The 21735-nt window shown below is 39.8% G+C and overlaps 2 protein-coding genes across 2 annotated transcripts in view; one reads left to right on the top strand and one right to left on the bottom strand.

Moving 5' to 3' along the window:
• Nucleotides 1-3183: 3183 nt before the first annotated feature.
• Nucleotides 3184-18853, top strand: tmprss15 (transmembrane serine protease 15; the record flags this gene model as incomplete). Its single annotated transcript, XM_079509059.1, has 22 exons — nt 3184-3307; nt 3432-3553; nt 3741-3808; nt 3907-4049; nt 5603-5731; nt 5829-5937; nt 6317-6426; nt 6861-7001; nt 7110-7259; nt 7408-7513; nt 7598-7769; nt 8087-8228; nt 8534-8623; nt 9151-9279; nt 9411-9554; nt 10884-10994; nt 13043-13187; nt 13613-13794; nt 14937-15032; nt 17385-17524; nt 18209-18263; nt 18744-18853. The coding sequence occupies 22 exons, from the start codon at nt 3184-3186 to the stop codon at nt 18851-18853; spliced, it is 2718 nt and encodes a 905-aa protein (XP_079365185.1).
• Nucleotides 18854-20193: 1340 nt separating this feature from the next.
• oatx (organic anion transporter X) overlaps nt 20194-21735 on the bottom strand; it is a gene marked incomplete at both ends in the record, with an annotated part of 13972 nt that continues 12430 nt past the window's right edge. The window contains 3 exons of the mRNA XM_079509058.1: nt 20194-20338; nt 21095-21222; nt 21309-21387. Of these exons, the coding sequence (XP_079365184.1) occupies nt 20194-20338; nt 21095-21222; nt 21309-21387 (352 nt within the window). The remainder of the gene's footprint in view (nt 20339-21094; nt 21223-21308; nt 21388-21735) is intronic.

Here is a 21735-nt window from a genome sequence, read left to right as displayed (position 1 = left end):
AAGTTGTATGTTTGACAACACTAGCAGATTATTTAAATCTTAACTTTAATATGCCTAGGGGTTAAAAAAAAAACCACAGTACCCCTGAAATGCATAGAAAACTGCTTTTTTTTGGCACAGCCAATACAAAAATGGGGGGTTCAAAAAACCCCACAGTACCGTATTCGTATTCGTATTCAAGTTCATTTGATTTTTAACAATGTATCAAATGCTTTAAGGGCTTCCAGCTGTTACTGTTTATAGACCTACAGCATACTATCATGACAATACTATAGTTAAGTGATTTACTTTGGTTAAAGTGTTAAAAAAAAGCTTTATATTGTGATAGTACTCATTGCTATATAGTGTTTGTTCAGTAACCGATGTCTCCAGCTTTTTATTAAAAAGAAAATCAGGTCAGGATACCAATTTGATCCAATCAGGATGGAGAACGCTGTCAGGATACAGATTAAGTGGAATTGGAAGTGATGACACAGAAATTAGCAGACAAAAGTGGAACTGTAACACAAAAAAAACTAGAAAAAGTGCCCTTCTGGGCACAGGTCTCCACCAGGAGGATAGGAGTGTGTGTGATGTTTGGCAAAATGTTTAGGAGTAATATAATCATGTTTTGTGTGTGTGTGTGTGTGTGTGTGTGTGTGTGTGTGACACAGCTCGGCCTGTTGTAGCGCCACCATGAGGCTGATTTGAAAACTTGTCAAGTGGCATTTTTTCCTCAGCCTAGTGGGAATATGCATGCACAGTTTCACCGAAATCGGACGCTGCGTTGAGTAGTTGTGGCGATTTGTACAAAACGGGTACCAAGCGAGCTACTCCTGAAAAGTTTAGAAGCCAATCGTAGGCAATGAAGGTGGATTACATGACTATGGAGAGCATGTGTACCGATTTGCGTGAAATGTGGATAACATCTGAAGGAGTAATATTAGAAAATGTGTTTTACATATGTCGGCCTCCTGGTGGCGCTATAAAGAGCAGATGTGAAAAATTCCAGGCAAAGGTTTTTCCTTGGCCTCTAGGGAGTTTGCATACAAAGTTATCCACAAATCCGTGCAGTTGGAGGTAAAAACACTTTTCGGCCAGTTATAGCGCCACCATGAGGCTGAGTTGAAAATGTTCACGTGGCATTTCTTCCTCGGCCTAGTGGGAGTGTGCGTGCGCAATTTCACGGAAATCACACGATGTGTTCATGATTTGCAGCATTTTGTTTGAAACTGAACACTCCTGCAAACTTTGGAAGCCAATCTTAGCCAATCAGGATGGAGTCTGAGAAATCTGAAAGACCCGTTTGGTTGAATGGCTCTAGAGAGACTGTGTACCAATTTGCGTGATGTTTGGACAAAATCTGTAGGTGTACTGTCCAAAAACTTGTTTTGCACAAAGCGGCCTCCTGGTGGCGCTATAACAGGCCGTTCTGGAAATTTTGGGGCAGAGGTTCATCGTTGGCATCCAGGGAGTGTGTGTGCAAAATGTGGCATCGACCGGGTTAACAGTGCCGGAGATTAGCTGTTCACAGACGGACACACGGACGGACACACGGACGGACGGACGGAGTGCAAAACATACTCTCTCCCCATGCCTTCGGCCTGGTGGAGACAATTAAGCTGATAAATGGCTACTCCTGAAAATGTGTCAACTACCTGAAAATGTATTATATTCATTAAAGAGCTGGAGAGACAGGGAGACCCCTGTTACTGAAAAAAACACTAGCAATTTTTTGACAAAAAAATTCACCCTACCTTGATACTTTGTGCTGTGGGAAATGCATTTTTCCATGGTCTGGTGGTGTGGTAAGGGATGTGATTTATTACTGTTAATAAGCAGTTAATGTCTGTGTATCAGTGCTGGTTTGACAGGTTTACTAGATGTTGGACTTGGTACACTGATATAACACGCTCCTCTAAGTTAATGTTTGATTGGCAGGTCTGTTCATTGACGCGGGCATGTGAGATAATTAAGCAAATCTCCAATGTTGTTCTTTTTTTTTTTTTACCTTTCACTCTTCTTTCATCTCCCCTTATTTCCTCTTGTCTTTTTCCTGTCCTCTTCATTGCTTTAACTTGTTTTGCCAGGCCCATAGAGGTCCAATGAGGTCCCAGTGTCAAAGTTACAGCGTTGCTCATTCGAATCCCCAGAATGGCAGAAAATCGAGTAGGGAGTGATGCTGCTGTCCCCTCCTTTGATGACAATTTTGAAGTGCCCTTGAGCAAGGGAGTTAACCTCCGACTGATCCAGTGGAGCTGCACAGTGGCTTGGAGAAGAACACTGGATTATAGGGCTGTGAATAAGTATTGTTTCATATTTGTGAGTGTGAAGCAGAATGATTGTGTGTGTGTGACTGTGTGTGTGTCGCACGTGTGCGATCACGCCCTCTGCCCCAGTTATTAATTAACAGTACCAATAGATGGACCGGTTATCAGTGGTAATACTGTGCCTTTTGACTTGCTCTGCATTTATGGAACAATAAATGTAACCCTATTAACATTACCTGTATGCTGAAGATATACAGGGACAAAATAACTTTGCACATTCATTCAAATATTGTACTTAAAGCAAATATTTGAGCAACATGGATATATGGATATTCCTGAAGTATTTTCATTGTAGGGGACTGATTATTTAACGGATAAACAGCTGCATTGCAACATCAATACATTTGATTTATTACCTTTACTTGAGTATATACCTTGTGCACCCCCACCCCTGTAGATAAACAAGTAGATATGTGTACAGATATATCTGTACTTCTGTACAGTAGTCAGTGGGAGAGTCCTGGGTGGAGCGTTCTGGAGTTTAAGATGTGAAATGGGCATGACTTACTGTGAAAAATAATCCTACAGACACAACAGGGACACAACATCTTGAGATACACCAGGAAAGGAATCATACAAGACTTGTCAGATTCAGATGCGCCAACCAAGAAAGTGTTCTTATTGAACCAGGCAAGTTGGATAAGAGCACATTCCATACTATTGAATTAACTAACACTTTCATTTAAACATGCAGGTTGACTTGACTTGTACATTTGGGAGGTATATTTTTGTACAAACTGCAAATAGTTTCATTTCTTTCACCACAATATATTCAAGATATATTTTATCCTCTCAAATATATGTCCCAAAATATATTTTTGTGTATATTTTCAATCATAGAGTATTCAATTTCTATATGTGCGGCTAGTGAACAATGGGTTGTGGAAAGAAGCGATGCTCGTCCATGGAGGTGGGGCTGAGTGTTGTGTGTGCTGCACTACTGGTGGTCTGCGTGGGGCTTATCATCATTGCCTTCTTACTCATTCAGCAGCCTAAAGGTCAGTAGGCTATGTAATAATAATAAAGAATGAATTCATAATTACAAAATACAAAAGTATTGTATTTACAATACAATAGAATACTTGAAATCCTTGAATGCTGAAATGCTGAAACTTTATACAGAGGCCTCCGAGGCAGTCATCAGTGGTCGGATGGTGATAAAGGAAGGAACTGTCTTTACAGAGGAGCTCAAAAACACCTCCAGCCTCCAGTTCAAAGCCCTTGCATTTGATGTCCAACGGCTGGTAAGAGTTAGGGTTTAACCATATCCTTAGGAGGGGATGACTACCTAATTTTTCCTTTCTTTTTTTGTCATAAACTGTCTTGATGAATGAAGAAATTATTTGGGAAATTGATTTAATCTATGTTTTAACCTGTACATTTTCTGTCTTATATTTCAACATGAAGTAATGAGCTTATAATTGCTCTCAGGTATCAGAGGTGTACAGTAGCAGTTCTCTCGGTGACGCCTTCAAAGCATGTCATGTTTTGGAATTCAGGTAAAGCAATTATTTTGATTCTGATAGATTGTTATTGGTTGGTTCTGTGACTGTCCATTTAATTCTATCTATCAATATATCTATTGATCTGTCTGCAGTAAGGGTAGTGTGGTGGTGAACTTTAACCTCTGGTTCCATCAGCCTGTTGATGTGAAGGAGGCAGAGGAACAGCTGGTTTCGGGCCTCCGCAACCATGGCAATGGACCCTTGGTGGTTGACGTCGACAGTATCCTAATCTCAGGTATACTGGGTGCATACACTGTACATAAAGCTTAACGTTACCTATATACATCGAATTTTGGTCAAAGTGCTTTTCAGTACTGAGAAAACATAATGGTTATACTAAAGCTAGGCAGGATAAATGCAGAAAAAAAACATACTCACAGTAAAAACATTTCAAATTCAAGGCTATTACGATTCCTCTACCTCTACCCCTTGAAATAGTTTATTGTTTATAGTTTATTGTTTAAATTTTGTACATTCACTTTTGACTGAAATTGTAGGTAAGGGTATTCTGAGTGCACGTGAGCTTCGCAGCGCTAACATGTACTTGAATACAGCAATTCAATGATATAAAAAATAAAATGTACTTTATAATTTGTACTTTTGAATATGTACACGTCGCATGTATGTACTCCAGTGTGTTTTAGGAGTGCACAGAGCTAATGAAGTGAACTTGTTTGTTTTATTTAGCACAAGAAGAGATGACAACAGTTGAACCAACAGTAGCAACAACAACCTCTACAGTAGCAACAACAGCCTCTACAGTAGCAACAACAGCCTCTACAGTAGCAACAACAACCTCTACAGTAGCAACAACAGCCTCTACAGTAGCAACAACAACCTCTACAGTAGCAACAACAACCTCTACAGTAGCAACAACAGCCTCTACAGTAGCAACAACAGCCTCTACAGTAGCAACAACAACCTCTACAGTAGCAACAACAGCCTCTACAGTAGCAACAACAGCCTCTACAGTAGCAACAACAGCCTCTACATCAGGTTGTAGAATGGCTATTTTAACTATTATTGATATTTTTTATTTTAGATTTTGGGGAGAAAATGTCAACATTTTAATACAGCAATGCATTGATATTAAACATAAAATGTACTTTGTAATTTGTACTTTTGAATACTTATTAGGTAGCATACAATTCGATGATCCCATTACAAAACATGGGCTACATGGAAGAAATGTGTTTAATAAAAGGAAATGAACTGCTAGAAGGTCCTAAATGAACTTAATTAAGCAGTCACCGTCTATAGTATCGAGTATAGAGATCGACTTCTATTACAATCAAATAAATCTGTATACAAGATCATTTCAGAGAGGGAGGAAAATACTGAATTAACTGTTAACTACATTAAAACATTTCGCTAAGGCTGCAACATATATGAAACACTGACTGAGGTCTTTTAAATTGAAACAAATGATACAGGAAGTAACACTCGGCCAGTGTAACTTCATGAGTCAGTTCTGGTCATGTCATATCATTCTAGGCTGACTGGAACCGAAGGTCAGAGATACAGTATGTACTCCACCATGGAAAGAAAAGTGAAGTCAACTAGTCTGTTTGAGCTAATGTAACCATGACAACAGAGCTGAGCCCAATCCTTCTTCACTACCTACCACTTCTCTATCATACATAACCATTCTAGGCACAATTGAATATAACTCAACTATCTAGGCCTCTGAAACATGTTAACATCGATTGCCTGTAATATTGATGGTGGACATTTAAAGGTAAATGTAATGTTTAGGCAGTGTTTCATGATATTCTTTCGTGTTCACAGCTCCCACAGTCACTTGTCCACCGTACCAGACGGCTTGTGGAGACGGCTCTAGCTGCATAGCCACAGCTCAGTTCTGTGATGGAGTTGAAGATTGTCCCAATGGTTCTGATGAAGAAGCCAGTCTCTGTGGTGAATGGAATTGAGATTTTTATTTTTAAATAGTAATATTTATTACATTTTGAATTACAAATTCAAATGTTCATGTCCTCAACTCAACTGTCAACAGCCACCACCTGTGACGGACAGTTCCTCCTCCTTGGACCCACAGGCTCATTCCATTCATCAAACTTCCCTCTTCCTTATAACAGCAGCACCATCTGTCGCTGGATCATAAGGTAGTTAAATTACTGACAGCCTATATCACTGTTTCCCAAACAGTGGTTCGGAAGTACATTTTTAACATTTCCTACAACTTTATAAATTATTATTTCAATTTATTTTCACAATGAAATAAAAACATAGCATTTTTGCCAAATATAGAAAAATAATTTCTGGGGAAAAAAGCTAAGTCATGAAGAATTTCGAAACTACTTTCCATCCCGGGTCTGGACAACCATGGGTGTGTGTGTGTGTGTGTGTGTGTGTGTGTGTGTGTGTGTGTGTGTGTGTGTGTGTGTGTGTGTGTGTGTGTGTGTGTGTGTGTGTGTGTGTGTGTGTGTGTGTGACTGTGTGTGTGTGTGTGTGTGTGTGTGTGTGTGTGTGTGTTCATTTCAGAGTGGAGAAAGGGCTCTCTGTAAAAATGAACTTCCACGTATTTCGAACGGAGGAGGATACTGATACATTGAGACTGTATGAGGGTGTTGGTTCATCAAAACATCTTGTCAGTAAGTCTGGAATTTATGGTCAAATTAACACACACATTACATAACATTACCATTGTAAAAGTATAAATTCAAATGCCACTTAGATGAACATTGATACATGTTACAGTCTTTTTTTTCTTTTCTTTTTTTACAAACTTTCCAGCTGCTCATCATAGCTCTTCTTAATGTAGCACTTCTGTATCATAAAAGGGACAGTAGTCAATTAACTGCATCTTATTAGTTGTATTTGTACATGCTCTTGTTAACCATGGCAGTTTCAAAATATATCATATTTATTCACTAATTCTTTGGATATGTGGAAATGCATATACATTTGGGGGTCCGTGACATGAAAAGGTTTGGGAACCACTGCACTAAATCACACTATCTATTATTTACTGACCAATTGACCAAAACTGTCATCTTAGATGTGACCTCATGGTTTGTATTTTCAGCTGTGTTGTCAGGCTCCTCCCCCCCAGGGACTGTGTGGCTGCTGTCCGACCAATCAACGGTGGAGTTTTCCTCTGATGAGTTCAACAATCTCCCAGGATTCAATGCCACCTTCAGCACAGCCAACACCACCAACCTCTCCAGTAAAAACAACACCCAAAGCATAAATACATATGTGTTCCTGACTGTATCTGACCATGGTGTTCAGTGGATAAGTGTTCCACTCATATAAACTAGTATGTTGTTTCCAGATGAAGAGAAAGTGAACTGTAACTTTGAACAAGGCATGTGTTTCTGGAGGCAAGATCCTGAGGATGATGGTGACTGGATTCGAATCTACGGTCCAGCCTTCCCACCCTTCACTGGGCCAAACTTTGACCATACACTAGGGAATATCTCAGGTTGGTTATTGTAGGATTTGTTTGGGTATTAAGGCATAATTTAAATTTTCAATATTAGCCTATTGTATAACAGCAGCACTACTACTATGCTACTCATAATATTATTATTATTTAATAATATAACCTCATCATTCATGACCACACTCAGGTTATTACGTTGTCACTCAACCGAGCCCTGGCAATTGGGAGAGAAGCTTCCGGATGCATTGCCTACCACTGACTCTGCCCACTCAGTCCATGTGTCTGAAGTTCTGGTAAGAACATAGTATACACACACATTTTATTTAAATTCCGTAAAAGATCAGACTCTTTTAGTGGAATTATATGTCCCACGGCAGGTACCACATGTTTGGAGATGATGTTCATCGTCTCCGAGTTTTGGTTGTTGGGAGGACAGTGCCGGAAGTCCAGGTCAAGCCTGTGGTTACCGTAGTGTTTCAGAAAGATGGCAACTATGGCGATAACTGGAACTATGGCCAGGTCACCCTCAACTACACGACAGAGGTCACGGTCAGTAGAGCAGAGCTTCCTGGCCCTAGAACAACTCTATGAATAATGCTACACCATATCTAGCCAAATTTCTCTCTTTCTTATCTTACTTATTTATTTTTTACTGTATTCAAATGTCCTTTCTTAATCTTCATCCTGAATATGTGTTTCCAATTAAATCTCTTCTTCATTTGTTTCCATTGCTTAATGTTTTATGTAAGCACTTTGAATTGCCTTGTTGTTGAAATGTGCAGCTATTCAAATAAACTTCACTGTTCTATTTAAATATAGCATGTCTGCCAAAAGAAAGAATCTGACTCACTGTGTGTTTCTATCAGGTTGTGTTTGAGGCTCTGAAGAAAGGGGGGATGAGGAACGATATTGCTCTGGATGACCTGAGCTTGACTGGCGGTCCCTGTGGTGAAGGTCCCCCAGAACCTACCCCAGTCCCCATCCCCACTACACCACCCCCTATCCCACGTAGGTTGCTGCTGTATCGGCTATACAGGATAGATCTATCTATCTATCTATCTATCTATCTATCTATCTATCTATCTATCTAGTATCTATCTAGTATCTATCTATCTATCTATCTATCTATCTATCTATCTATCTATCTATCTATCTATCTAGTATCTATCTATCTATCTATCTATCTATCTATCTATCTATCTATCTATCTATCTATCTATCTATCTATCTATCTATCTATCTAATTAGGAATTTCTAATTCATTACATTGTGAACGTAATCCTCCCAATGTTTTTTTGTTTGTCTCTGCCCAGCGGACTGTGGAGGACCTTTTGACCTCTGGGAGCCCAACTCAACATTCACATCCCCAAACTACCCACACTCCTATGGAAATCAAGCTAAGTGTATGTAATTTAATATATTGCTCTATGTTCCTTCAGTTATGCACCATCACAACAGAAAACATGGCTATTACAATAGTCTTTAACTGTTGCCTACTGCAGTGGTATTCCATAGAAGGGCCCGGGACGGCCTAGTGTTCCAGGCACCTACGCTGGTAATCCAGCCTGACATCGCGTCGCGGGTTTGAGTCCTGATCCCGACGACCTTTGCGACGTGTCACCCCCAATCTCTCTCCCCATTTCCTGCCACACTACTTTCTACCTATCAATAAAAGTATTAAAAAAATCACTGCCCTACTACTGTATGTAACACCTCTGCTGGTGGAGTCCAGTGTTTCCAGTCTTCACCAATTTCATCCAATGGTTCAATAGTGAGCAGGACAAAATCTGACATAACACTTCCCAGTGTGTTCAGTGTCTCAAGAGTGCTGGGGAAACCGCCAGCCTACATAAAGCAAATAGAAGAACCCACTTGAGTACTGAGAAGACAGAAAGAGTATTAAAAGATGTATTCAAATGTGTTCTTGTAGGCCTGTGGACACTTCACGCGAGGGAAGGCTGGAACATCCAGCTCCACTTCCTGGACTTTGATGTGGAGGCAACCTATGACATGGTAGAAGTCCGTGACGGGACCTCTGACAGCAACTCAGAATTACTCGGTGAGTGAAATAGTTTTTTTTCCCACAATGTCTGATCTTTGATTGTAAGGAGCGTACTCAATTTACAATACAGGTAGAGGAAGAAGCGATACAGATATAAAGTTTCATTAATGTGCAATTCATTTACCCAGGTGTGTTCACTGGCAGTGAAAGACCCTTCCCCGACCTGATCTCCACAACCAATCAGATGACAGTGAGGTTCTATTCTGACAGCTCCGGACATGGCAAAGGATTCAGCGCCAACTTCACCTCTGGCTTAAACCTGGGATCACCAGGTAGTTATACAGACTGGAAACACTGCAGCAGAGTTTAGATATGTGCTGCTAACCAAACAGTTGCTGGTTGGAATCCTTCTTGCACCAGACAGACAGGAACGAAGAAGAAAGTTGAATGACTTATGACTTCTGCATGGTGGCCAATAGGCTCCAATCTGCAACAGTCAAATAGATACAAAACAGGATGGTTGTAGTGGGTAATCAACAGTGGTTTAAAGTAACTAAGTACATGTATTCAAGTACAGTACTTTTTTACTTTAATGGAGTACTCCAATTTTCAGAGAAAAGAAGATAAGGTCCGCACACTGGAATTAGCTCCAAAGCTTTTTGTGTGTATTAAGGTTTCTTATACACCATAGTGGACCATGCATGACCAGGTCCACTATGGTGTAAGAAACCTTAATACATTTTGCTTTGGAGCTTGTTCCAGTGTGCGGAGTGCAGACCTTATCTTCTTTTCTATTATTTACCTCGGCCCGGCACCTGGCGTTAGTTAGTTGGATGTGCATGCTCTATTGTGCTTTTCTGTGTACTACATCTCAAAGGCAAATATTGTACTTTTACTCCACTATAATTTTTGGAAAGCTTTAGTTACTGGTTATTTGTATATTTTGATTATTACATAACCACTTAAATAAGATCTATAGGGCAATATACATTGGCAATTTGAAAATTGCAGATCTACAACCTCACAACGCAGATATGCTATTTTCAAATGATTTTTTATACATTTACGAAAGTCGCCGGCTCAGGTAAGAAGTCAGTGCTGCTAAATGCACGCAGTGTGACACTAGAAGACCAGCACGTCTTCACTGAACAAACACTTTATCCAACCCTTGCTTTTTCTCTCTGCTGTGTCGGACAGTCGGAGACTATGAGGCGGGGGGGACGCTCCTATTATGAGCCTCAGTACAATACACATACAATAACAATTTCCCCTGGGTGTGCGTGTGTCTACGATGTGTGGCCATCCGCTACTACATGTGAAGGGCACAATATAGAAGATTAGTGAGCCGCCCAAAGGGCGGCGAAATTCTAGTTTTATACATTTGAAAAAGTCTGCATAATGACTTTGATTGATTGATTGATTGAAAAATGTATTAACAGTTTGCAGAATTACAGTACATTTCAAGCACAAACTCAATACAAAGGCTGTTAACTGTGAGTGGACGACCCAATTAAGCATTACACTTGTTTCCAATAGGGTCCACAATGTTCAATTCATCAAAAAACATTTAGAGACGTACAAATAGACACTTAACTTTACTTAGTGTCTTTCTACCAGTCTGTCACTTCTGTCTCACATTGTGTGCCTCCCGGCCCATACAGAGCCCTGTGCAGCAGGCCTGTACCAGTGTCAGGCAGGAGACTGTATCCATGGTAACGCTCAGTGTGACGGTGTTGTTGACTGTCCTGATGCTTCAGATGAGGCGGACTGTGGTGAGTTATCCTGCATGTCCACGAGATGGCAGCACCTCAGTCTATGAATGTTGTTCTTGGCATCAGGCGTGGTATTGGTATGGTGTGAAGTTCTGTGAACCTGCAATGCCTTCCTACTTGTGTGTCTTTTATCTACTGTGAAAAATATAAAGTATTCAATGACAATGTAATATGTCATGTCACGTAAGCTACGACATCTATAATATAACATAACAACATATATTATTGTAACAACATAATGTAACAGGCTGTGTGTTTTAGTCCATGTGTTGTCATTGAACGGCACCAAACGTCTACAAGTTCAGCAGCAGAGCTCTCTGTACACGGTCTGCGCTCAAGCCTGGAACACCAGCCTTTCTCCCTTTATGTGCAGTTATCTGGGGTACAGGTAAGAGCCTGCGTAGTCCAGATAATTCAAAGCACTATAACTGTAACACTATACTAGACATCATCAGAAAGTTTCCCCAAAAATATCCTATTTATATTCACGCAATTTCTGACTCTGCAGGGCAGGGAGGTCAAACGTGGTTTCAGCAGTGGCAGATGATTCTCCCTTTGCAACTATCAAAGTCAGTGACAATGGGACATTGGAGCTTAATGTCAGGTACATTTCTAAAATGTTATTCAGTTTTGGTACCATCAAAGGACCACTTCATATAACTTACCAATGCTCATTTTAAGATGATTCCATTTCTGTCAACGCAGTCTGTGTCTCAAATGGGGGCTGTGGACAGTTTAGAATGATAACTGCCTCCCACTATATCACCAGTATAGGCAGGTGTGATCATTTTTAAACCTTTTCATTTTATTAGTATTAATGCAAGAAGTAAGAACAATGGTTTCTATTTCTTTCAGCATGCTAACTTTTCAAGTTTTCAAGTTTCTATTATCGTGGAATCCCCATCGATGATGTCATTTCTGAACTGTCCAAATAGCCCACCAATGAGCCACAGAGTGTGAAACTGAACTATCTTATAATTTGTAAGGACCATTTATATTAAGATAAGGTTGAAAATGGGAGAAGTGCTCCTTTAAAGACATATAAATATGTTACATTAAAATGCATTCTTTTCAACTCCATACTAGTGAAACCTGTGTTGGTGAGCAGGTGATTTCGCTGACGTGTGACAACCAACGTGAGTGTTATCTAGATCTTACTCAACACATACAAAAGACATAATATACAAACAAAGTTTATTTATTTTTGCCTTGTCTATCTCAATGACTCATCCGATAGCTTATTTTTACGTATTCTCCTGCTCATTTCTTCGGAATGTCCTTTAGTTATCTGCTCATTTTATTTGTAGTTTTTATGCTTGCTTTTTAAATGTCCTCTTAATTTTATGTACTTGCTTTAATGATCTTTCTTTATTGTGTACTTTGCGTTGCATTTTATGGATGAATGGTGCTAATAAAGATCATTATCATTCTCTGTATTTCCTACACTGATATTGTTGAGCATGTAAACTCCTGTAAAGTATACAATACAAAGCAATACAAATTGTTGTAATTTTTTAACTGAGTCACACGTTTTTATTATCCTGAGGAATTAAATCCAGCCCCTGTGTTTAGCTTGTGGTGTTCGTTTGGTCTCCATGGAGCTGGGAGACAGTGGATCATCTAGAGAAGGAACAAGTGAGAACGGAGAGAACGAAAGTGAAGGTAATAAAATGAATGCCGAGGCCAGATTTACTAAACCTTTTGCTCATCATTTTGGACGCATGTGTGTTATTTATCAAACATGTAAACACAGGAGAGCTGGGTGGACATGAATGGTGGTGTAGGAAAAATCAATAGTCAATAAACAGCAATTGTGTGTAGAAAATACACAATAACTTTTGGTAAAATTGGTAAAATAATCAGTTCAGGAAAATAAAAGAAGACATGTTTTCTGATGCCTTGTTTTCTGATCTGCACACTATACTTTTATTGAGGTATCTAAAGAGCAATACTGCCCAGTCAGGCCACTATAGAACAAAAATGGGAGAAGTGTAGATTATTTCAAATAATTAAAATATGTTTTGTTCTTTGTTTTGTTTTCCCCCCAGTTGATAGCAGAGTGGTCAATGGGACAGATGCTCAGAAAGGGGAATGGCCCTGGATGGCTTCTCTGTACTGGAGAAACCGTCATGTCTGTGGCGCATCGTTGATTGACAACGAGTGGCTGGTGACTGCAGCACACTGTGTCTTTGGGTAAGGAAATTCAGTTTATTTTGTCTTTTAAAATGTTCTTCTTTATAGACCTAGCAATACCCATAGACATAATAAATAATAAACTTAAAGCTGCAATCTGAAATGTACATGTCCTACCTGAGATTAATTCGAACCCATGTCCCCCACGTAAAAGGCAACATTTCAACTTCTTGGGCTTTGAGCTTCAATCAGTACCACTTGCATGACCAACCACACTACATTAGTACACTACCATAACGATTGGTCAAAATAATAACAGAAATTTGTATTCACAAAAAATAAGTTATGGAATGCAGCTTTAAATTACAGAAATTACATTTATATCTTAAAGGCAGACTATTCCATCAGGACAATGTGCAGGACTCTTGAAACAACGATTGTGTTCATATTAAATTCCTAAAACATTTCACATTTCTCACCAACAGGAAGAATATTCATCTCAAATATTGGTCTATAGTGTTGGGTCTACACTCCCACAGCACTTCGGACTCCCCGGACGTCCAGAAACGACAAGTCGATCAGATAATCATGCACAAACACTACAACAGGCGAACCAAGGAGGCAGACATTGCCATGATGCATTTACAGACACCCGTCAACTTCACTAGTAAGGAACTATGACGTTTTACCATTTTAGTTCTTTATCAGATTGTTTTATTAAGGCAAGACGTGCAGCGACATATAGCCTACAACAGCTGCTGTAGGTTATGATGTCGTCACACAATGTGACGGCCGACTTAATTCAGCTCACACAGTATGACAAAATGCATAATCAAGATTCTACCCTTGTTTCCATTGCACAGTATGACATGCAATGAACGGCCAAAATAGTACTGTTGGGTGAGAGACCTAAAATGAGGATGGGGTCATGCAGGCGCCTCAAGGACACCATGTGTGACCCAATGTCTCAATGAATGGCCTGACCCAGACCCTCTCTAGTCTAAACCTACACTCTACACCAGTGGTTCTCAGTGGGTGCCATGATGCAAGTCCAGGAAGTCCTCAGAATACTTTGATAATATATTTGGAATTCATCAATATCACTTACGTTTAACCACTTAAACCTTCTATACTTATAGTAAGACCTGGGGTTCAAGTGGTATAAAAGTCAAGTATTACGTTATTTTCAATCCGTCGTAATGGAAACTTAAACTACAATTTTCTCAAGTTTTATCCTCATGACACATACTGTATCTAAGATTTATGTATTTACATACCGTATATGACAGATGTAAGGTTCTATAGTACAGAGTTTCCCAAAGTGGGATCCGGGGACGTCCTTGAGGGAGTTCCAAGGGGCTCATCAAATGATCATTTGGAACCAAATTGACTTTGTTCCATTTGTACACTCTCAAAGTTAAATGAACATTGATTTTACAATACAAATTGGAGTCTCAGAGATAGAAATGCCTAATTAGCCTAATTCCGGTCAAGCCGGGGGCCCTTGAAATGAAAATGCTTGAAAATCACTGCTAGAGCTGTCAATTCTTCTCTTATGGGGGTCCTTGGCATATATTTTCAAATGTCGGGGTCCGCAGGCTAATGACTAATGAGTATCATTTTGGGAGTCCTTGACATGTAAACGTTTGGTTCACTGCTATAGAACAACGTAATTCAGGGGTGCCTTGGATGAAAAGGTTATTTACAGGGTTGAGGGGTGACCTGAGATAAAAAACAACATTTGAAAACCACTGCTCTACACAGTCTTTCCTTGACAAGAAATCATTAGTGTTTTTTGTTTGTTTTCAGATTACATCCAGCCTATCTGCCTGCCTCAGGACGACCAGCTGTTTGAAGCAGGAAGGAAGTGTTTTATCACTGGCTGGGGGAGGGATGCTGAGCAAGGTTAGAATAATTAAATCAGTGTGATTTAGGCCTGGGCTATACCTATATGGATCTTTTGCAAAACTGATATATTCATCCTCCGTTTTAAGAAATATCCCTGCCCATATGACAGAGATCTGTGTCCACACACAAACGCAGAAACACATTGAACACAGTCCGCAATTAACCTATTGTTCAAGCTTCGCACTCGGCACCAATACAAATGAAATGACCAGTCCGCACTGGACTATAGGCTGATATTATTTATTAGGCCTATTGGATGCAGCAGACCAGAGCAGAGCCTTTGCTCGCTGGTGACGTACTGCAGTTGTACTACATGTTTTAAAGTTGTTAACGGTGATATAAAAACATGAACAATCGGATAGATATCCGTGTAGTTTCCATGCAGGCGCAAGCTGCATTTCTCACCTAATTATAGTAAGAATGATATGCGCTAATGAGCGGTGATGTTTCGCATGACTACACAGATCCACTGATCCGGATATTTTGGAAAATCTTCACTTATTTATCCGTTTCCAAAAACCTCCGTTTGAGTGGCCGAAAACGCTGTTTGCGTGTGGCTGAAAGGCCCAAACGCACAAAAAAATGTGCGTTTTGCAAAGGATCCATATAGGTGTAGCCCAGGCCTTAGTAAGGTTCCACCAGTTCTGGTCCCAGGTGTAACTACTCCCTGATCAGACCACCACCAGGTGAATGAATTTAACTACTTGAACCCATCCCTATTCTGGGGAGGAACCTTCACTGAAATTAGCTGCTTGTATATCCATTTACAATTTACATTATAGGCATTTTGCATCAAACACGAGGTAATACATCAAATGCATAGAAATAGTAATATAGGTAAAGCAAGAATTTATAAGCAGTCTAAACAGTATAATATCAAAACATCTATAATTTGTACATACAGTATAATACAGTATGTATCACTGTCAAAGTAATATGTTTACACTCTATAATACCCTCTATAAGTATTGAGGGTTTAAGTGCTCAAGAAAAAGTTGCACAAGGGGGTCTTGAGGACTGTTGATGACCAATTATTCTCCCTTGGAATTATTGGCAGCTGTGCTAAAATGCAATTCCAGTATTTACTTGCATTTACCTGGTGCTCTGAGTCTGAATGAATCCCTGAGCAGATGAAAAACATCTGTAATTTGGATCTCCATGGCCTGGACCTAACAGAATTACAGATTCTTTCCGATGAAATGCAACAGATTACATTTACCTTTGTTCACAAACATCAAATCTACAGCTAAAAATATAGGCTGGATTGCCAAAGAAATAGCTTTGCACCTTCATGCTCCCCAGGTAATGCCCATACATACTGCTGGTGGTGATGCCACATCCTTTTCATTTAGTCACAATCACAACTTTCAAATGCACACAAGATAAATCAAAATGCTATAGATGGATTGCTGAGCACATGCATTCTCCCTGGATCAATCCTTGACAGACAGTGCCCTCGTGACTGTTCCTTCTGCTTTATCTGAAGGCCAATCTAACTCGCACGTGTAAATGACTGATTGGAAATAGAGGGTATGCGTGTGACATCATCATCAAACCCGGAAGTTATGCAGGAATGCCTGCTGAGTGGAAAAAAACGACTTTCTGGCCTTTACAGCCCATGCATCCAAACAGAAAAGTCCTATCTGATTGCATTAAACAACATTAAACAATGTTAAATTCACTTTGCCTGTTGCTTTGCCACTCGATTTGCCACTCAATGTGCCATTCACTTTAAGCATGCGCATACCCTCTATAGAATCCAAAAGGGAAGCAAGCACATCTCAAAAGATTCTACGGGTGCTGATCAGAAATACGTACAGATAGGAGGAAGGAGGTCCGCACACCGATCTTAAGCTACCATGTTTATTAATATAATAATAAATAAGATGCCACAATGTTTCGACCCTTGCAGGTCTTCGTCATTCCCGACGAAGACCCACAAGGGTCGAAAGGTAATTGACTGATTGCCATGATATTTGATAGTGCATTCATGCTCCACAGAGGAAGATTGATTCTTTTTTAAATTAATAAATACAATGTTTTTAGATTGTTGTCTTGTTCTCGTGTAGCTTTCAGTATTGAGCAATTTATTATTTCTTAGTTGAGTCTAAATATTTTCATTTCATTTTGTTTTAGTTTAGTCTAGCGAGTGTCCGAGGACAATGTTGGCTCACCCACTGGATGGATGGATGGATGGAATTTTATTTTGTCATTGGACACAAGTGTACAACGAAATGAATCTGTTGGCATCAGTCCAAATGCAATACAAGAGGGTAATCATAATGCAAAAGTTGTTAGTATTGGCACTGATGCTATATCAAAGACACAACACTGTTATGTTCTCGACAGGCTCCACAGCTAATGTGTTGCAGGAGGCTGAGGTCCCTCTGGTGAGCCGGGCTCTGTGCCAAGAGCAGCTGCCTGAATACAACATCACTGCCAGCATGGTGTGTGCTGGCTACGCTGAGGGAGGGGTCGACTCCTGCCAGGTAGCTGAACTCAGATAGTCACTTTAGTCTTTGTCAGTGGTGGAAAAAGTACTACATTTGTACTTAAGTAAAAGTACCAATACTGCAATAGAAGTACTCAGTTACAAGTAAAAGTCCGGAATTCAAATGTACTTGAGTAAAAGTACAAAAGTATTGCCATAAAAATTTACTTAAAGTACCAAAAGTTTCATGTTTTTGTATGTAGCCTATGTATGTATACAATTATTTGGAAAATAGCAGATGTACAAACTCACAAAGTTAAGTTACTGATACTGTAGTTGACACTAATATTGTGAGCTTGTAGATCTGCTATTTTCCTACGGAATGTGTATAGTGCTGCAGTGGTTAAAGTATGTTTTGTTAATTCAAATCTACAAAGTAAATGGTAATTAAAGTTTTCAAATAATTGTAGTGGGGTAAAAGTACAAATTTGGATCTGAGATGTAGTGAAGTAGGCCTAGAAGTAAAAGTACTGGAAATTGGAAACAGTACGTGTGTAAATGTACTTTCCACTATTTGTCAAGTTAAGTTACTGTAAATTGACACTACCAACTTGAGTTTCTTTGCATTTTGTTAGGTTAAGGTGGCTTATCTAGCTCGCTATGTTATTTTTGCTTTGTCGAATTCTGGTTTGTTGTAAACCTCTTTGTCGTGATGATCCTGCTGGTTTGTTTTGTGTTCTAGGGAGACTCTGGGGGTCCTCTTATGTGTGAAGAGAAGGGACACTGGTTGCTAACAGGTGTGTTAGCAACACACGCACACACACACTCACGCACACACACACACACACACACACACACACACACACACACACACACGCACACGTAACAAGAATTTAAGCTTATTTTGCTCTGGTTGACAGCAGGTGTACACTTAACTCATAATGGTCCAAATGCATAGCTTTTTGCGTATAAATAAACCTCAGTGTTTAAAACAGTGAGGTTAATTTGGCATGTACTACAGGTCATCTGTGCACAGTGTGCAGGTCAACTCCTAAAAACAGATTTATTTCTTAAAGAAATGACCCCCTATCTCCTCCCTTTAACAACATCCAATGGCACCTTATGAGACCTGGAGGAAAACATGCTTTTACAGTATATATATATATCTATATATTCTTTTACTTTACAACGTAAATTAATTTACTTCAACAAAATGCTTGAAATTTGAATCAACTGAATCAGTTCAACTGAAACATTCCATTCCAACATTCCAACAGGTGTAACGTCTTTTGGGGTTGGCTGTGGACGCCCTGAGAGGCCTGGCGTTTATGCCCTCGTTTCTCAGTTCACAAACTGGATCGCCCACATCAGACGTTCTTCCTCTTGACTGACCCTCCATAGGGAAGCACACTAGTAGTTGCTCTGCCCTCATGTCAACCGTCCTCATAAAACACATCTGCACTTAATGTTATGTCTGGTTAAGAAATCTCTCTCATAATCAATTTAGTTTAGCAAAAATTGTTTGAGTCAAGCTGTCCAAAAGAAACATACGATACATGAAAATACATGTTGGAGTTAGGGCAGATTAACAATTTATTCTCTGAAATTAATTTATCATCTCATGTTTTTATTATCTATTTTCTATCTATTTTATTGTCTATTTTTGGTAAGTTAACTCTAATGTGAGATAATTATTTCTGAATTCAAGTGTCATTCAGTGTCCTGTAAAAAAGTTCTTCTGTTTATACTTTGTAATGGGTAATTTCCGTGCGTTCTGTGTTCTCTTACCAAGTGGAATTTTAAAGGATTTAGCTGTTCATATTCAAATTATGTTTTCTAATGTCAATATGTAATAGTATAAAATAGATATCTAATTACAAATCAACCATCAACAACCTCCTGAAAATCCCAACCTCACGTATGAGCCGGATACACGGCTCTCCCAAAGTATGTTTATTTAGCGTGCTTTCTATACTTCAGACTGGGACTGATGTATAGAAAGCAAGAGGATGTCAGGGGGAAAGATTGAAAGCAAGCAGACACGAAAAGCATCCATATAGTGTCGCTGTAGTGTAGTCTGTAGATGGTAGTATGGCATTGGTAGATGTTGGTGTGAAATGTGAAGTTGAAATCATTCTCAAGCATCACATCACCCTATCATTGCAAGCAAAAGAACAGAAGGTATATTTGTAATGTAAATTAGGGAGAAACAAAATTATGAAGGCCAATTATTTTCAATTAATATAAAAAAGGCAAAAGCAGACCAAAATCAATATTCTTACATAAAATGAAAAATATTCTTCAAGTAATTTTTTTGTCAGTGTGTTATTTTTTTCCTAAGCAAGTTACACATTCTTTAGTGTTCTTTTTAAAGAGCAACTTAATACCTTGTATTAGCTTTAGATATGCCCCCTTTATTGTGCAGATAATGCATGGGAGACCTGTGCTTTTTTATAAACATACCAGTACTTGATAATGTAATAAATAATCAACTGCTAGCAGTATCAAGTGACATATGCACTGCCTGGCAGTATAGGTTGGACATAGCACAGAGTTCAGAGTTCATTACCGTTAACTGTAATTATAATCATATTAATGTAATCCTGTTTACATATGATCTCTTATATTCCCCAATGTTCATTTTAACTGATTGACTCGCAGACATAATCAGCCAGTGCAGAAGCCCCGATTTCATTATTATTTTGTATGGGAAGTGCTTCTGATTGGTCAGAGTGCATTGAGTCCAGTCCCTTCTCCATCCTTCAAGTCTTTCATGGCCACGCTCTCCTTAGTAACGCCATCCTCTTTGGAAACCATACCCTCCTTCAAGGGCTCGCCTTGCTGCTGCCACTCGTCTGGTTTTGTATTGGACCTACAGTTAAACCGACAGACAGACAGACAGACAGACAGACAGACAGACAGACAGACAGACAGACAGACAGACAGACAGACAGACAGACAGACAGACTTTATTACACAGCTGATCCACCAAAGTAGGCTAGAAGACACACTGGGTAAACCTTTCCATGAAAACTCCTGGAATTCACATTATCATGTGTCTTCTGCAAAACGGTCTGGCCCCAATAAACCATGCGGGACCTCGTTCTTCTCTCCGCCTGTGCCAAAACGAGGGAATGGGGGGTCATGCGCTTGGCATGGGGGGTCAGATCAACATATGGAATGAATTCTGTACTGGCCATATAGGAGCGTGTCTTGAGTGTACAGGGTTTGATGACCACCGCAACTACAACATGACGTCACGGAGCCACGGTCAAGAACAAACCACCGCTCTCCCCAGCCCTTCTCTCTGTTTTTACTCACCACCACACCACGTTATTACAGCTCCGGTGGTCACCTCACCACCGGAGCGGTGGTCACCTCACCACCGAAAATCCAGACTATGAATAGGCCTTGAGGGTTTGAGGTCAGATGTAGAGTTGCTGGCCAATATTGATGGCATCAGGGATCTCCATCCCTGTTGATGTTACGTGATGTCACGATGCATGACCATATATGGTCATGCCTGGGGGTGACTAATTAACTAACTAACTGATGAGAAATGTACCTGCTGTCGCAATAATACTCATTTTACATGATAAAATAATGTTAATTATAACAGCCATCATACCATCTCTCCTCCACATCTTCTATGGTGTCAGGGAGGGGGATATCCAGAGTCTCAGGCAGGAAGCAGGCGAATATCCCAGCTATCATTGCAGCCCCGCCATACACCACACTGGGAAGTGATGGGAACACCTGCGGGAGAAAGAATTATTATGGAAAGTTGCCTGGTGATATGAATTAGTCAGTGTGTGCTATAGTTACTGTAGTTACAGTCATACCTCGTCCAATATGAGTACAGCAGGAGCTGCCATACTGCCAATCCGTGACATGGTCGACACAAACCCCATCCCTGTCTGTCTAGAAATATAAAATAGAAGAGGCAATGTATCAAACAGTTCGACTTCATCCTCTCATAAAAGCCACCCAAAAGCTTAGTTCTATTCATTAATCACATCTTGTGTATCTTTCTTTCTTTCTTTCTTTGTTTGTGTGTTTGTTTGTTTTATTCATTCTACTTTTGCCCCTCAGGTAGCCCCTACATACTGCACATATGAGATGTACCTGATAACAGTAGGGTACAGCTCCCCAGTGTAGAGATACACGCAGGTGAAGGAGATGTACCTGATAACAGTATAGGGTACAGCTCCCCAGTGTAGAGATACACGCAGGTGAAGGAGATGTACCTGATAACAGTAGGGTACAGCT

The sequence above is a fragment of the Electrona antarctica genome, assembly GCF_951216825.1.
Source record: "Electrona antarctica genome assembly, chromosome: 8".
Lineage (NCBI taxonomy): Eukaryota > Metazoa > Chordata > Actinopteri > Myctophiformes > Myctophidae > Electrona > Electrona antarctica.
This window is presented reverse-complemented; position numbering and strand designations above follow the sequence as displayed.